Source organism: Oncorhynchus mykiss, chromosome 32 (genome assembly GCF_013265735.2).
Source record: "Oncorhynchus mykiss isolate Arlee chromosome 32, USDA_OmykA_1.1, whole genome shotgun sequence".
In the NCBI taxonomy this organism is placed as follows: Eukaryota; Metazoa; Chordata; class Actinopteri; order Salmoniformes; family Salmonidae; genus Oncorhynchus; species Oncorhynchus mykiss.
The window spans coordinates 27,589,316-27,607,375 of record NC_050572.1 but is presented as its reverse complement, the minus strand read 5'-3'; the positions used below and the strand labels follow the sequence as shown (position 1 = coordinate 27,607,375).

The window sequence follows — 18,060 nt, the reverse complement described above, 5'->3', positions numbered from 1 at the left end:
ATATCTTCTTAACCGCACACTCCCAAACTCTTCTTAGGAAAAGTTGTTACCAACCGTTTTTTAAAGCCCATGAAAAGCAGAGTACACATAAATAAATTATTACTGGTCTGCATTAATAAAGAACAGGGGCTGAGAGCGATATGCATATGCATAAGTTCTACTGTAAATGAATCATCTCTCTGCTACCCAGTCTTCCTCCAGTCTCCCTGGGGACTCAGAGACTGTCACAGGGCCAGGCTGAGATACAGCCCCCATGTTAGTGGTCTTCGCAGTGGAAAATGTTGCAGTTTAAAACAAGTTTGTTGCTTTAAACTTGCTTCTACACATCCTTCCATGGGGCAGAGAGAAGATTTTGATTTTTTAAAAACAATTTCATGCTATTCTACTCATTTTCACATGGGGTGGAGAGGAAAATTTGCTGTTTTACAGGAAAGGTTGTGCAATTCTACACAATTTGCCATAAATTGCTGAAAAATATTGACAGTTTTTAAGATGATATCTGAGTGAGACTGACTTAGAAAATTAATGGCACTGTCACGTTCGTCGTATGGAGGAGACCAAAGCGCAGCGTGGTGTGAATGCATATTCTTAATGAAGACGAAAAACACTTAAACAAACTATACAAAATAACAAAACGAACGTGACTGCTAATGACCACTGTGCTAACATGCAACATAACATAGACAATAACCCACAAAATAACCAAAGAAGATGGCTGCCTAAATATGGTTCCCAATCAGAGACAACGATAAACAGCTGCCTCTAATTGAGACCCAATCTAGGCAACCATAGACATATATAAACACCTAGATGATAAACAACCCCATAAACCTACAAAACCCATAGACAGTACGAAACACATACATCACCCATGTCACACCCTGACCTAACCAAAACAATAAAGAAAACAAAGAATACTCAGGTCAGGGCGTGACAGTACCCCCCCACAAAGGTGCGGACTCCGGCCGCAAAACCTAATCTAAAGGGGAGGGTCTGGGTGGGCCTTTTTGACTGCGGCGGTTCGGGTGCAGGACGTGGACCCCGCTCTACCTCAGTCTTGGCCCACTTAGGTGGCGCCTCTGGAACAGGGACCCTCGCAGCGGACCCCGGACTGAAGATCATCGTAGAGGGTGTCACTGGACTGAGGAGCGGCTCTGGCAGCTCCCGACAGGAGGGAGAATCCAGCATCGCCGGCGTGACAGGCGGCATCGGCAGCTCCTGGTTGGCTGACGGCTCTGGCGGCTCAGGACAGGAGGGAGACTCGTCGTAGGAGGTTCCGGTCTGCGGCCCGTCGTAGGAGGTTCCTGTCTGTAGACCGTTGCCGGACGCTCTGGACTGGGTACTGTTGCCGGACACTCTGGACTGGGTACTGTTGCCGGACACTCTGGACTGGGTATTGTTGCCGGACGCTCTGGACTGGGTGCTGTAGCCAGACGCTCTGGACTGGGTACTGTTGCCGGACGCTCTGGACTGGGTATTGTTGCCGGACGCTCTGGACTGGGTATTGTTGCCGGACACTCTGGACTGGGTACTGTTGCCGGACGCTCTGGACTGGGTATTGTAGCCGGAAGCTCTGGACTGGGTATTGTTGCCGGACGCTCTGGACTGGGTACTTTTGCCGGACACTCTGGACTGGGTATTGTTGCCGGACGCTCTGGACTGGGTATTGTTGCCGGACGCTCTGGACTGGGTATTGTAGCCGGACGCTCTGGACAGGGTACTGTTGCCGGACACTCTGGACTGGGTACTGTTGCCGGACGCTCTGGACTGGGTATTGTAGCCGGACGCTCTGGACTGGGTATTGTTGCCGGACACTCTGGACTGGGTACTGTTGCCGGACACTCTGGACTGGGTATTGTAGCCGGACGCTCTGGACTGGGTATTGTTGCCGGACGCTCTGGACTGGGTATTGTTGCCGGACGCTCTGGACTGGGTACTGTTGCCGGACACTCTGGACTGGGTATTGTTGCCGGACGCTCTGGACTGGGTACTGTTGCCGGACGCTCTGGACTGGGTATTGTAGCCGGATGCTCTGAACTGGGTACTGTTGCCGGACGCTCTAGACTGGGTATTGTAGCCGGACGCTCTGGACTGGGTGCTGTAGCCAGACACTCTGGACTGGCGAGGTGCACTGTAGGCCTGGTGCTTGGTGCCAGCACTGGTGGTACTGGGCCGAGGACACGCACCTCAGGGCGAGTGCGGGTAGGAGGAACAGGGAGTACTGGACCCTGGAGGCGCACTGGTGGCCTGGTGCGTGGTGCCGGCACTGGTGGTACCGGGCTGGAGACACGCAACTCAGGGCGAGTGCGGGGAGCAGGCACAGTGCGTACTGGGCTGTGGAGGCGTACTGGAGGTCTGGAGTGTATAGCTGACACAACCCGTCCTGGCTGGATGCTCATTCTAGCCCGACCAATGCGAGGAGCTGGAGTATAGCGCACCGGGCTAGAAATGCGCACTGGAGACACCGTGCGCATCTCTGCATAACACGGTGCCTGACCAGTTACACGCTCCTCAAGGTAAGCACGAGGAGTTGGCTCAGGTCTTCTTCAACAATAAAGAAAACAAAGAATACCCAGGTCAGGGCGTGACAGGTGCCCTCCACCAGTAATTTGACCATGATAACAAGTTTAGATAGCTGACTGCTAAACTAACTTAGCAATTCATTTTTTTTTGCTGACATGGGCTAATTGACTGACTATCAATATCTGACATACAGTTCCTTCAGAAAAAAATCACACAACTTGATTTTTCTGTGTCACAACCTGAATTTAAAATGGATTAAATTGAGATGTTGTGTCCCTGGCCTACACACAATACCCCATAATGTCAAAGTGGAATTATGTTTTTTACAAATGTTTACAAATGAATTCAAATAAAAGCCGAACTGTTGTGAGTCAAGAAATATTCAACCCCTTTGTTATGGGAAGCCTAAATAAGTTCAGGAGTAAAAAATATGCTTAACAAGTCACATAATAAGTTACATGGACTCACTCTGTGTGCAATAATAGTGTTTAACATGATTTTTGAATGACTACCTCATCTCTGTACCCCACACATACAATTATCTGTAAGGTATGATGCAACCACAATGACTGGGAAGGTTTTGCAATGCCTTGTAAAGAAGGGCACCTATTGGTAGATGGGTAAAAAAATAATAAATAAAAAAAAATATATATATTTTGTGCCAAGCCGCACTGTTTCTTGACTCACTGCTCGCTTAACCCGGCCTAACCAATGTGCGACTGGGTTACCGTCCAGCTGGTGACCAAACACTGTCCAGCTGGTGACCAAGGTCAGCTTGCAGGTGCCCGGCCCTCCACAAGGAGTTGCTAGATGGCACAAGGAAATCCCGTAAAGCCAAACCCTCCTCTAACCCAGACGATGCTGGGCGAAAACAGGTATAAAAAAAACGAATTTACATAAGTATTTCTTCTTTTAATTGGACATGGTTTGGAAAGGCACACACCTGTCTATATAAGGTCCCACAGTTGACTGTGCATGTCATAGCAAAAACTAAGTCAAAGGAATTGTCCGTAGAGCTCCGAGACAGGCTTGTGTGGAGGCATGGTCTGGGGAAGGGTGCAAAAAAATGTCTGCATAATTGAAGGTCCATGAGAAAAAATATAAATATATATATATATATATATATATATATATATATATATATATATATATATATATATATATACTGTATATATATATATGTATTTTTCTTTACCTGGAAATTGTTCCGAGGGTCTTCAAAAGAGCCGTCAGTTGCCCATCCCTGCCCTAAGTATAATTTATAATTCATTTTTTTTACAACCAAATCTACATTTTTATGTATATGGTATGTTGTATGATTTCACATTTTTGAGAAACTTACAGCTGATCGCAAATCACTTCCTCACCATCGTTGTGTTGTATGGGGACCCCAAAAAAACACATCCATAAACACCCCAAAACGTCCTTTTAGAAATGGCGAAGCTCTCAGTACAGTGATGCAGATCTTTAGATGTTGTACACGTGAAACTGTGTCATTCCGAACTTAATCCGCAACGTTACATACCATTTTGTTGCTACTTGAGAGAATACATCTCTGTCAATTTCACGTAACTGACAAAATAAAGGAAATACTTGAGTAAATGGATGATACAATGTATATTGAAAGCAAGGGATGCTTCCACACAGAAAGCTCCAGACACTTGTAGAATGTATGCCAAGGTGCATTGAAGCTGTTCTGGTGGCTCGTTGGTGTTTCTTTTATTTTGACAGTTACCTGTAGCGGCAGGTTACACGGAGAGTAGAACAGCTCGAGTTGCTCAAAATGGAATATAACATGGCGGTTCATGTTCGGAACATCTAAACAACATCTAAACAATGTGTACAACATCTGCATCACTGTACTGAGAACTCTGCCATTAAATGACATACTTGGGTGTTTGGAACCTTTGTTCATGTTTTTCAGGCTCCCATACTACACAATGAGGATGAGGAAGTGATTTGCTGTTTGGAGTAAGTTTCTTAAAAACATGTAAAATCACAAAAAAGGTGGCTGGACCCTTCTATAACATGCAGTTAACATCAAATGTAGAGATTTAATTGTAAAAATAACTTCTCCTTTAAGATTAATTTGAAACATGAAAGCTGTTCCTTTACTGTCACGCCCTGGCCTTAGTATTTTGTGTTTTCTTTATTATTTTGGTCAGGCCAGGGTGTGACATGGGTATTTATGTGGTGTGTTTTGTCTAGGGTTTTTTTGTGGGTTATGGGATTGTGGTTTAGTGAAGTAGTCTAGGTAAGTCTATGGTTGCCTAGAGTGGTTCTCAATCAGAGGCAGGTGTTTATTGTTGTCTCTGATTAGGAACCATATTTAGGCAACCATATTCTTTGAGTGTTTTGTGGCTGATTGTTTCTGTCTCTGTGTTTGTTGCACCAGATAGGGCTGTTTCGGTTTTTCACGTTTATTGTTTTTGTATATTGTTTGTATTTTCATCTTTATTAAAGATGTTTATAAATAATCACGCTGCATTTTGGTCCTCCTCTCTTTCACCGGAAGAAAACCGTAACATTTACAGTTTGTCAAGGCAGGTTTTCCTGCTATTTTCCTGCCCAGCAGAGACTCGTTAGGTCCCTCACAAAATGACAAAACTCATTATGGTCTATTACCTATTGTCTATATTCTCAGGACTAAGACAGAAGTTCTTCTATTCCCCAAGGTAGAAGCCTAGGCTTCTTTCCAAACAGCACCCTATTCCTAATATAGTGCACTACTTTTTGACCCATGGGCCTGGTCAAAAGAAGTGCACCATGTAGGGAACAGGGTGCCATTTGGGACGTGAACCTGGAATCCTTTTAGCACTCTGGCTTCATCTCAGAATATCTGACCTGGTGGTTAATCAAGACATTTCCTTTTAGCTCTTATGTCTTGTTCTGTGTCTCAGCGTAGTGTACATGCTAGCAACCCTGTTCCCTTATGGCTTCAGATGGAGGTTATTCTTCTCTCTGCTTGAGCAAGTAACTATCTTCTGATGTTATTGAGGTAAATAAAACCTTAAAATGAACTAAGGTAATGACTAATAGGATGTTACTAGTTATGGGGATTATTTGGTAAATGTTTATGAATTCTAATTAACGTTTTCCATTTAAGAACAGCCCATCCATCCACTATAATTCTGCTTCCGTTAACATGGAATGCTAATGATGAGTCTGAGCATGTTGTAGTGATGTTGTCTTCATGGTAGAGGCTGATAGCCATGAGGTGATTTTATATTGAACTCTAAGGCAGGAGTCACTGGGCAATGTAATGATTTACTATGACAGCGAGGTTTACATCTTTATGCATAATCAGAATAACAAACACGCAATATTTTGCAGAATTTTGATATTGTTCTGTCCACACACACACACACACACACACACACGATACAATATCTAGCCTACGCATTCACCATAGTTGCTGGAAAGAACAGTGTGAAAAGAAAATATCCGACCCAGAACAGTCCAGTTCGGGCCGGTTTCATGATATTGTGAAAATAGTCGAAGGCCAGACCATAATACGATGTAGAATCACTGTGATACATGGTGTAGACCACAGTAGGCTAGAATCGGCCACCGTGTTCTCAATGGATTTACACCTGGATTATATTCTGATCCCACATACAGAGCTGTCAAATAATCTGTTACCACGGTAATAAAACAACAAAGTCCATATTAGTAGATTTGATTTGGCATGTCATCCCACTACCCCCCCTGCCCCCATGCCATTGATACCAAACACAGACTCTATCTCTCAGCATAAATGAGTGGAGCATCATCTACAAGAGAACATCAAGGGGTTTCATTTCAATTAGGATATTGATTTATTATGTTCTGGGGTTGTTTGATGCTTAGTGTCATGAAGAGGCACTCTGTCTGTAATCCAATAGATTCAGCAGCTCAGGAGGCGCTAAATACAGGATAACCCGAAGACCGTGGCCTTCCAAGGACATGACATGCATTGTTGAGTTTCATTCTATTAGAAGTGATTAATTATTTATCAATGTCAGGGAAAATACTTCATAGTATACAGAATCAATACAGTATGCCATAATTTCGGAATTTCCCATGAAAGCTCATACATATTTTTTTGTACAACAAAGAAGTGACATTTTAAAAGGCTCTTCGACTGATGTCCTTTTGGTGGTGGACCATTCTTGACACACACGGGAAACAGTTGAACGTAAAAAAACCAGCAGCGCTGCAGTTCTTGACACAAACCAATGCTCCTGGCACTTACTAGCATACACCGTTCAAAGACACTTAAATATTTTGTTTTACCCATTTACCCTCTGAATGACACACACACACACACAATCTGTGTCGCAATTGTCTCACGGCTTCAAAATCCTTCTTTCATTTGTCTCCTCCACTTCACCTACACTGATTGAAGTGGATATAACAAGTGAAATCAATAAGGGATCATAGGTTTCACCTGGATTCACCTGGTCAGTCTATCTCATGGAAAGAGCAGGTGTTCCTAATGTTTTGTGTACTAAGTGTATATCCATTGATTCTTGAAAAAGATCATGTATTAAAATGCCTCAGAAGATTTGTTCAACTGTCTGGCTCTAAATCCTGGATTTCCTCTTTAAAAGCACTTCCATGCTTGGCAGCAGTATCTCCCTTGTAGCCTCAGCCTCGTCTGCAGTTCTAATTGACACCAGATGAGTAATTGAAATGAAAAAGGAAGGCTCTCAGGTGGTTATGAGTTATGATGATTCAGTGCATTTTGATCATGTAACCTGAGCTGAATTCCAGATAATGACCACTATTAAGCCAAGTCACAGTTCCTTCTCCTCTTTTCACGTTCCCCCGCTTTTCAGAGCCTAATGATGGTTTGATGGGAAGCTTCATTAGGCTAAGAGACGTTGAACCGATAAACATCAGCTCATGCTAATTATATATTAAGAGTTCAAGTAGTGTTGCTGTGCTGTTCCTTTTAGAAAGCACTCTCAGAGAAAGGCTTATCATGCCAAGTAGGCATGCTGTTGGACCTGTGAATTATAGTTGGAAAGAAAGACACACACAGATGGTACAGTATAATACAGAGGTTGGTACAGTATAATACAGATGTTGGTAGAGTACAATACAGATCTTGGTACAGTATAATACAGAGGTTGGTACAGTATAATACAGATGCTGACACAGTACAATACAGAGGTTGATACAGTATAATACAGAGGTTGGTACAGTATAATAGATGTTGATACAGTATAATACAGATGTTGGTACAATATAATACAGATGTTGATACAGTATAATACAGAGGTTGGTACAGTACAATACAGATGTTGATACAGTACAATACAGAGGTTGGTACAGTATAATACAGATGTTGATACAGTACAATACAGAGGTTGGTACAGTACAATACAGAGGTTTTTACAGTACAATACAGAGGTTGGTACAGTACAGAATACGTTTTCTCACTCACTATAACATATCAACATGCAAAGTGTGTTATTTCCTCAGAATCTGTTCACAATCCACTGCTGTAGTTTAGTGTCTGTTATATGTTTATTTTCCTATGGTGGACCAGCATCAGTGTTTACAGTGTTGCCATAAAGAACCATGGGCAGGCTTCTGTGTTTCTTGTTCAGGATAGCCACACAGAGATAGTGGTTCATTTTAGAGTGAATCTGACAGAAGAAAGACTCCTGGTCCCTTCCCCAGGACGGCTCACGTCAACTCGCATCTTACTGCTCCACAACCTCCTAAACAACATTTTTAATCAGACACCTTCAAAGTGCAGGTAGTCTAGTGTGTCTAGGATTGGACGGCGGGAGAAACAAATGTGCTGATGCAGACATCAAATGGGCAGGACATGCGTGGGTGCAGAGGGGGGAAGGGGCAGGACATGTGTGAAGGGACAGAGAGGGCAGGTATAGGGTGAAGCTTCAATAGCATCTATTTGGAGTGTGTGTGTGCATGCGTGTGTGTGTGTTATGGTGGTGGGGGGGTTAGCATCTCATTGGAGTGGGAGACCATCATTCCAGCCTTCTGCTACTGCATCCCTGTATTCTTCAACTCCACAGGAAGCCTGGCCTTTATGCCTTTAATACAGCAAGGTATACCTATCTAGCTACCTGAACCCCAGATGTTCTCTACATGGGTGCTTTATCTTGCTGGGTAGAGGTTTCTCCAGAGCAGCTTCGTTTTCTGCTAATCTATTGTTTTGTGAGAAAACAGAATATTTTATGAACAGAATATTTGTGAATTATGCATAGAGAATCCCATTAACCTATATAACACGTTTGAGGAACGAGTCTGTGCGCTGCAGTCTGACTGCTGCAGTGTCAGAGGAACTAACTGTTTAAGTTTGAGTTAAATGTAGTGTAGGTGATGCAGTTTACTGGCATGTTTACAACTGCACAGGGTTTCTTAGTATCTGTGAAGTCTCTCCTGGTATTTCACTTAACCTTTTACTGCAGTGGGCTAAATCAGGGTCACACGGAGTGTTTCTAAGTAGACTTAAACAAATCTACATTGACATCATCTGTCGATCTGCTTTATACACCTGACACATGGTTATGGGCTTAAAAAGAGAAGACACCAATATCATGTCAGAGATCGAGTTGAAATGTATTACATTTTGAGTTTTAAAAAATGACTATATATCAATATTAGAAATATTAATAACGGGCTACAGATAAGACATAAATGACACGTACTGTAGAATATACCCTGAAAGGGGTTTTCTAAAATGTGTGTCAGGTATTTTAGTTAACAAAACATCTTGCATGATGGGTTGTTGTTGAATATGCAACCGAGGCAGTCTTATAGCAAAGTGTCTGGGGACATAACTTGTGCGTGTGTGAGCGTGTGTGTGTGTGTGTGTGTGCATGCGTGTGTGTGTGTGCGCGCGTGTGAGCGCGTGTGTGTGTGTGAGTGTGTGTGTGTGTTTGTATTTCGTGGTTTGTTTGTTTTCTTTTAGGGCCTTGAACTATTGTTATTATTTTTGTCTTAAGTGGATTGAGGCCGTCAACAAGGAGATATTTGAGTCTGCATTGACATGCAGGTCAGAGGTAATTGGAACTACTTAGACTTTTAACCCAGATTGGTTGTGACAGTAGAAGACTGTCACACTGGCTGGGGCCACATGTAACGTAATGTTCATGGGTTTTAAAATCTGTCAATCTAGCAGGCTGAGAAACCCACTGTCCTTCTGAAGAACAAGGTTTTTCCATGACAAGAGTTCGGAGTTCAGAATTAGTCTACCAGTCAAGGGATATTGTTCAGAGTTAGTACTGCATGGGTCCCACCCTATATGGCACCCTATTCCCTATAGGCCCTGGTCAAAAGTAGTGCATTATGTAGGGAATAAGGTGCCATTTGGGAATCATGTTAACTCTAAGCTATATATTAGTGGCAGTTATTGGATTCCTTTTTTTATCTGTCACACCCTGACCATGTTTTGCTTTGTATGTTTCTATGTTTTGGTTGGTCAGGGTGTGAGCTGAGTGGGCATTCTATGTTACATGTCTAGTTTGTCTAGTTCTATGTTTGGCCTGATATGGTTCTCAGTCAGAGGCAGGTGTTCGTCATTGTCTCTGATTGGGAACCATATTTAGGTAGCCTGTTTGGTGTTGGGTTTTGTGGGTGATTGTCCTTGTTCCGGTCTCTGTGTTACTTTGCACCAGTATTAGGTTGTTTCAGTTTTCGTGTTACGTTTATTGTTTTTGTGTTTGATTCGTGTTTACCTTGTTTTATTAAACATGGATCGCAATAGCCACGCCGCATTTTGGTCTGACTCTCTTTCACATACAGAAAACCGTGACATTATCTGCTTCCAGGGGATGCAGCAAAGGAATTTGATTATTTATACACCATCCAAAGTGTAATCAATAACTTCACCATGCTCAAAAGGATATTCAGTGTCTGTTTATTTTTTTTAAAATTACCCATCTACCAATAGGTGCACTTCTTTGTGAAGCATTGGGAAACCTCCCGGGTCTTTGTGGTTGAATCTGTGTTTGAAATTCACTGCTCAACCGTGGGAACTTACATATACTTGTATGTGTGGGGTACAGAGATGAGGTAGTCATTCAGAAATCATGTTAAACACTATTATTGGAGTGAGTCCATGCAACTTATTTGATTACTTGTTAAGCACATTTTTACTCCTGAACTTATTTAGACTTGCCATAACAAAGAGTTTGAATACTTATTGACCCAAGACTTTGACATAATGGGGTATTGTGTGACAAAAGAAATCTCAATTTGATCCATTTTAAATTCACACTATAATACATCAAAATGTGTAAAAAGTCAAGGGGTGTGAATACTTCCTGAATGCACTGTATGTCTAAATGGAGTATAATGTCCTCTGTTTTTATAAAGGACATCAGTATGAGCTGAGGAGACAGAGATGAGTATCTGAGTGTTGGGTTTGATTGAGGATGAGAAATAGGAACTCATAAGCCAAATGCAAATCCTTTCATGTTTCTGACTCTTCTGAATTTGAATATCTCTGGCTCCCCAGACTGTTGTAAGGAAATACATTTTTTTTTAAAATGTAACTCATCCAGTTAGATAAGAAAGAAAACATAATGTATCTTCTTGTTGCCATGACAAGGAAACATCTAAATGCTTTATAGCTGTAAAAATCAATAACATTATGAAATGTTAAAGAATTTATTTAAAAAAACAGAGAATCCATCGAACCGTTATACCCCCTGTTATACCCCCAAGTTCATAGTCAAATAATTAATTATAATTTTGCATTTTCTTTTGTTATGCAGATGTGTTTCCCCAATATGTTTCCCATACTATTGGTAAGGCAGGGTGGGGCAGGCCAAAGATAACTATATCCCTATGTACTCTCTCCTATCTATGAGAATGATTAGGGGGTTGAAATCAGAGAGAAGATCTGAACGGAGAACAGAGGCCCAGGTTAGCTGGGTGTATTCCTAATGCCAACGGTCAGGCTGCTAAATTGAAAGGGGCCCACTGCAGTGGTGGAGGGTCTCTCAGTCTCATTCTTACCATAGCTGGACTGCCAGGTGCTGCAGGGAGGGAGAGCTCTCAGCCTTAATCCTAGACATTAACTGCTGGCTGTAAGCAGGTCTGGGCACGTTACTTACCTCACAGCAGAGTACCCGGCTGCCAGGGGCCAGGGGAGAGCGAGGGAGAGACAGGGAGTGAGGGAAAGAGGTGGGGGGCAGGGACTGCAGGGAGAGAGAGAGGGTCTGGGAGGGCATGGGAGATAGGGAGAGAGAGGGCAAGGGCAGCTGTGAGAAAAAGAGAGAAACCGAGAGGGAGAGAAAGAGCGGGAGGGCCCAGAGCTGGGCCGGGCAAGGAGAATTTAATCTCCAGATTAGGGGCTGAGATGAATTCCTGCCGCCAGTCTGACCTTGTCAAGGTGCCAGAGTGAAATGGAGATTTCAGGACAGCGTTGGCGGGTGGCATGAGTGTTGAGCTGAGATAGCCCTGTGTGATGGTCTGAGTATTGAGCTGAGACAGCCCTGTGTGATGGTCTGAGTGTTGAGCTCAGACAGCCCTGTGTGATGTCTGAGAATTGAGCAGAAACAGCCCTGTGTGATGGTCTGAGTATTGAGCTGAGACAGCCCTGTGTGATGGTCTGAGTGTTGAGCTGAGACAGCCCTGTGTGATGGTCTGAGAATTGAGCTGAGACAGCCCTGTATGATGGACTGAGTATTGAGCTGAGATAGCCCTGTGTGATGGTCTGAGTATTGAGCTGAGATAGCCCTGTGTGATGGTTTGAGTATTGAGCTGAGACAGCCCTGTGTGATGGTCTGAGTATTGAGCTGAGACAGCCCTGTGTGATGGACTGAGTATTGAGCTGAGATAGCCCTGTGTGATGGTCTGAGTATTGAGCTGAGATAGCCCTGTGTGATGGTTTGAGTATTGAGCTGAGATAGCCCTGTGTGATGGTCTGAGTATTGAGCTAAGACAGCCCTGTGTGATGGTCTGAGTATTGAGCTGAGACAGCCCTGTGTGATGGTCTGAGTATTGAGTTGAGACAGCCCTGTGTGATGGTCTCAGTGTTGAGCTGAGACAACCCTGTGTGATGGTCTGAGTATTGAGCTGAGACAGCCCTGTGTGATGGTCTGAGTATTGAGCTGAGACAGCCCTGTGTGATGGCCTGAGTATTGAGCTGAGACAGCCCTGTGTGATGGTCTGAGTGTTGAGCTGAGACAACCCTGTGTGATGGTCTAAGTTTTGAGCTGAGACAACCCTGCGTAGTTGGAGGGTCTGAGCTGAGCTCTTTCTCTTTCTAGGGTCACAGCCTGATATCCTGACTCACACTGAATTTGTGGTCGTATTAGGAATAGAACAAAGGCATGCTGTGGCATGCAAGGGAACAAAGGCATGCAAGGGTCCTCTGACAAACGGAGATGGAGATGTGGAGGAGGAAGAGAAGGAGGTGTTGACAATGTAAATGTAAATGTATTTTAGTGGGATTTCTGTCTGAGATTGATTTAATGAACTGAGGCGAGGAGAGCCTGGTCTCCTGTTGTGAGGAAACTGACCAGGCTTGTTCTAGTGTTACACAGTTCATTAAGGCTTTGCTTCAGAACATTACAGAATAATGATATGAAGTTCCTGTTCTAGAATTTCTATTCATTTGCTCCTTAATTTCACTTAACAGCCAAATGTAACAATCATTTTCTCCATTGCAGAACTAAAACATCACTTTTAATAAATAAAAAAAACCAAAAAAACAACAACAGTTCATTTGAACTCTTATATTTGAAATGTCAATTTAATGTCAGTTTTTTCCCCCTGTGCTGTAGCCCTAAGAGTCCTGTCTGTCTGAAAGGACAAAGAGAAATTAGTTGAATTCCCTCTGTGTTAATATGCGGTTCTCTTGGCCACAGAATGTCGCCTGAAGGCTGCAGGTAACCACTTAACAGACTGAAACCCAGAATATGGCGCTTTTCATCACAGTCTGTCAGTTGTCATGGAAATCTACAGAGAGTCACAAGCAGGGGGCAATTTTAGGGGAAAATAGCGTCTACATCAAATACTGGGCTAACACAGGACTGTGACACATTGAAATGACAGCAGGTAGCTATGGTATTGATCTGTAACCTGGCAGATCATGCTGCTCAAACCTACAGACCAGTTATATTGTGTGTTTCTTACTAATGTTGTTTCTTTCTTACTATAATATACACATACTGTAATGTTGTTTCTTCTTACTATAATATACACACACTGTAATGTTGTTTCTTCTTACTATAATATACACATACTGTAATGTTGTTTCTTCTTACTATAATATACACATACTGTAATACTGTAATGTTGTTTCTTCTTACTATAATATACACACACTGTAATGTTGTTTCTTCTTACTATAATATACACACACTGTAATGTTGTTTCTTCTTACTATAATATACACATACTGTAATGTTGTTTCTTCTTACTATAATTTACACATACTGTAATGTTGTTTCATGACAATATTTTATATATTCTTTGTTTGACTGGGAGGTATTTCAGTATTAAGTTGAGACAGAAATAGGATATCTAGGTTTTCATCGCAATGTTTGGGAAAACGATTAAGAGATTATGACATAAAACAGGTTAAAAAAATGTTTGAACAATTATTTTGTTTCGTTAACTCTAAAGCACCAGTCTGTTCCAGCCAATTGAGTTAGAATGTGGAGTTACTTCGTCTACCTTATGTAGGAGTCCAATGTAGGAGTCCAAAAAGTTTTGTCCGTGCTAAATCACAGAAACATTGCATACGATTTGCTCTGACATGCTTTACCATCATAAAAGTGGACTTGGACATTTTCTGCCTCAGTAAGTTTCTACAAAGACCTCATTTCTTTATTTTGGAAAAACATAACATAAACAACACGAAGACAGAATAAGGAGCAGTTCAGAACACATTTAGATGAAGAATGTTCAAGCATTAGTCGCCGAACTCATGGTGTGTGACCAGTATTGCCCAGAAGCATGTTGCCTCCTGTTTGGAAGAAACGTAATACCTTCAACCTTATGCATCTATCAACTAGTCTCAAGGAGTTTGGTGAAAATGTCACAGTTTAGCCACCAATGCAACCTATGCATTCCCTACATAGTTTGCATGATCAATATTTGATGTGACTGCCATTAGACCTCTGCTGCTTGATCTTCTCAATATCAAATCGTAATATTGACCCTCTCTACAACGTGACATTAGAGGATGTAATAACCTGATTGCCTCCCCGCACCCCCCTCTCCACCCCGTCATCTCAACTCCTCACCACTCACAGCCTGATGTAGAAGTCAAGCATAATCCTACAAATCTCCTCCAGCTTAATGCATTTTAAATGGAAGGATGGATGTAGTCTAAATCAGTGTGCTGCTTCTCTTAAGTGATTCAATGTCTAATAGAGGAGTAGACAGCTGGGCCAGGCCCCGTACTGTGTAGAGCCTAGCCGTCACCGAAGCTGTAAATGCAATTTTAATGACATATCTATCCTCTTTGATGGAGGAAGAAGAAGCACAACCCCATCAAATGATACCTTTTTCTTGGAATCAAGGGTCTCGGCAGTGCCAGTTGAACTCCATCCACCGCTACAGTCACCACCGGTTCAGAGGAGAAGAGGGCACTCAGTGAAAACTGTGTTCTTGATACGTATTCACAGAACCACTGTGGAAATAGAACAGCAGTTTAGGTTGTTTGGTTAAAGGAGACAGCTGGGTATTATAGATGACCTAAAATGTGTGGATATTTTCCTTATAGCCATGAACCTTGGGGGTTTTCATTGACATATTACAAATCTGTTGATACCAATAACGAGACGTTGACTCATCCACGGGATACTGAATATTGCCTTGAGGACAACCAGAGCATTGAGGAACTAAGATAGACTCTCTGTAAGGCATGTTGTGAGGTCACATTAATATTAATCTGGGCTCTCCTCAGAACGGGAGGAATCTGCTCCCTCCTGGGATGAGTTGAGGCTTAGAAGAGATCCCAGTTTACTGATACATCTGTTATCCTAGTTAAGACTAATTTTCTTTGTCTTTCATTTTATTCTTGTAATCTAATGCTGTCCAGCTTCATAGAGCCAGGACACAGTCTCCTTTTCTTATTTATTTGATTGCTTTACCAAAACCGCCAACAAACTCACAGCCTATGTAATTTGAGAAGCAAGATTTTAAGATGCGATGATAATAATATGCAACAATTAGAAAGTCAAATCTGGAGACAGCTTGGTTTGCCACTCTGAACTGAACACAGCTTTCCATTTCTTCCCTTTATTAGCCTGTATGCGACAGATCCAGAAGTTACACGTTTTTAGTCACTCAGATATCATGCTTAGGCAGTATATGTCTATTGAGAATGAGTGCGTTTCTGTTGAAGTCCTCCCTCCATTACCCCAGTTACATTGTCCACTGACCAATGCTAGCCTGAAGGTTCTATTCCCCACCCCACCTGGCCCTTCATGGCCTCCCTAGCCCCCGCTACATTATAATTTTATTGGCTCCTGAACACAGATGTTATCCATCTCATTGAACCTTCAAGGTTATATCTTCAAATACATCAAAGACTACCCCTCTAAACGGGAGGAACCGTGACAGCCAATATTTTCCATACCCTGGAGATATACTCATCTCTCTACATGCAGACTCCCTCATTATCAATTTTCATGAGGTAAAACATGAAAGCTATTCAAATGTCTGGGAAACTCAAATTTGATCTACCTACTATTAAATTGCAAAATATTACAAACCAGACAGAGAGCTTCATCCAATGAGCACGATGAATGACTATGATATGATTTGAGCCATATCCAGTTCATTAATACCATTGCCAGAAGAGCCTATTTCACAGTTGACTGAGCAAGCAAAAAGGTGTGAGCCTGAGTGACAACAAACCAACTGTCAAACTGGCACACTTAAAGGCTATTATTTCAGTTCAACAAACTCCTTTAAAAAAAGGAACAAACATCTTTTGATCCTTTGATGACTTTTTGAATGTTTGTCTTAATCATTTGTGTTCATTGCCTCGTCTTGCTTTTTTTTTCTCCCTGTAGAAATCGAAAAATTACAAAAAGATGAAGAAAAAGAAGAAAAAGAAGAGGAGAAGTTTATCGACGTGGTCATCAACAAGAACATGAAGCTGGGACAGAAAGTGTTAATACCCTTCAAACAGTTCCCCAAAGTAAGTGCTGCTGGATTTGGGCTAGAGATTTCCAGATCATACTGTGCAACTGCAATCAAATAATGGTTTCTTTTCAGTTAGCTTCTGGGATCTTTTCTATTTTCATTTGACTTCCAGACAACAAGCATCTGACAGATCACGTATTTATTTTTACACAATGAAAAGCAACCTGTATAATTAAGTGAACCAATAAGTCAACAGTACAGTGACTACAAGAAGAGATAACAGAATTGGGCCATGATCACATTTCCTTCTCCAAACATCTCATTTATGTTTTTATAACATTACAGTACAAATTACCCTTCATTTTATAGAACCCCTACGAACCCCTACCACTCCGATCTGTCAGCTACATGACCTTGCTCACATCTCCATGTGCTTATAACTCTTTATATTCCCTTATTCTTTCATTTTGAAAAAGGCAATGACTCTACTGACGCTTGTTTAAGGTTGCTATTTCCTGCAGATTGTTCTTGGTCTTTTAATTTTTATCTAATTAATTTTGGCACCTTAAATGTTTTCATTGAAAAGACAAACCAGGAAAAAAATATGCAGGTGTGTCGAGGCCAAAGCAGAGATTTTCAATAGAAATCCAATTCAGTACCCTCCATGACCTATTTGTTCCTTGTAAATAAATAGATAGTCTAACAATAGGTAATACAGAGCCAAAGAAAAAAGAGAGAGGGAGAGAGACCAGGAGAAAAAGACACCTGCACTTCCCTTTTTTTGCTCCAACAATAAAAACAGAGCCATGTGCATACTGCACCACACACACACACACACACACACACACACACACACACACACACACACACACACACACACACTCACTCACTCACTCACTCACTCACTCACTCACTCACTCACTCACTCACTCACTCACTCACTCACTCACTCACTCACTCACTCACTCACTCACTCACTCACTCACTCACTCACTCACTCACTCACTCACTCACTCACACACACACACACACACACACCTCTCAGAATGACCGCCATGTCAGGATGAAACAGCCCATGCTGTTTGAGTGATAATGCTGTGCTCATCTAGCCATGTGATGAGAGCCCTTCATCCACCTCAGGCCTCCACTCTGAGACAAAGCTCCCAGCATCAACAGCAGCGTTTAATGGAGCCACACAGCAGCTGCATGAAAGCCAGTTCCCACAGGGTCCCTAACAGGGAGGCTAGTAGCGTAGCAGAGAGGCAAGCGTAAAAAAAGAGAAGCCTCTCTCAGGTGATGATGACATCCCTCAGGTTTTCACCTCAGTCCTCTCTGAGAGAGGCTGTAGATGGATGACCTGGCTTTCAGAGGACAGAAAGCTGCAGGAGCTTCAACACAGTCTGCTGTGGCACCCTATTCCCTATTTAGTGCACTACTTTTGTAGGCGCAATATTTTTTTGAATA

At 42.3% G+C, this 18,060-nt stretch overlaps 1 protein-coding gene across 4 annotated transcripts in view; it reads left to right on the top strand.

Annotated features, from left to right (window-relative positions):
* The window catches only part of LOC110489416 (KH domain-containing, RNA-binding, signal transduction-associated protein 3-like), a 153,176-nt gene that overhangs the window by 45,789 nt on the left and 89,327 nt on the right, over positions 1 to 18,060 (top strand). For all 4 annotated transcript variants that reach the window (XM_036971449.1, XM_036971448.1, XM_036971447.1 and 1 more), the window contains exon 2: positions 16,524 to 16,651. In XM_036971449.1, coding sequence (XP_036827344.1) covers positions 16,524 to 16,651 — 128 coding nt within the window. The remainder of the gene's footprint in view (positions 1 to 16,523; positions 16,652 to 18,060) is intronic.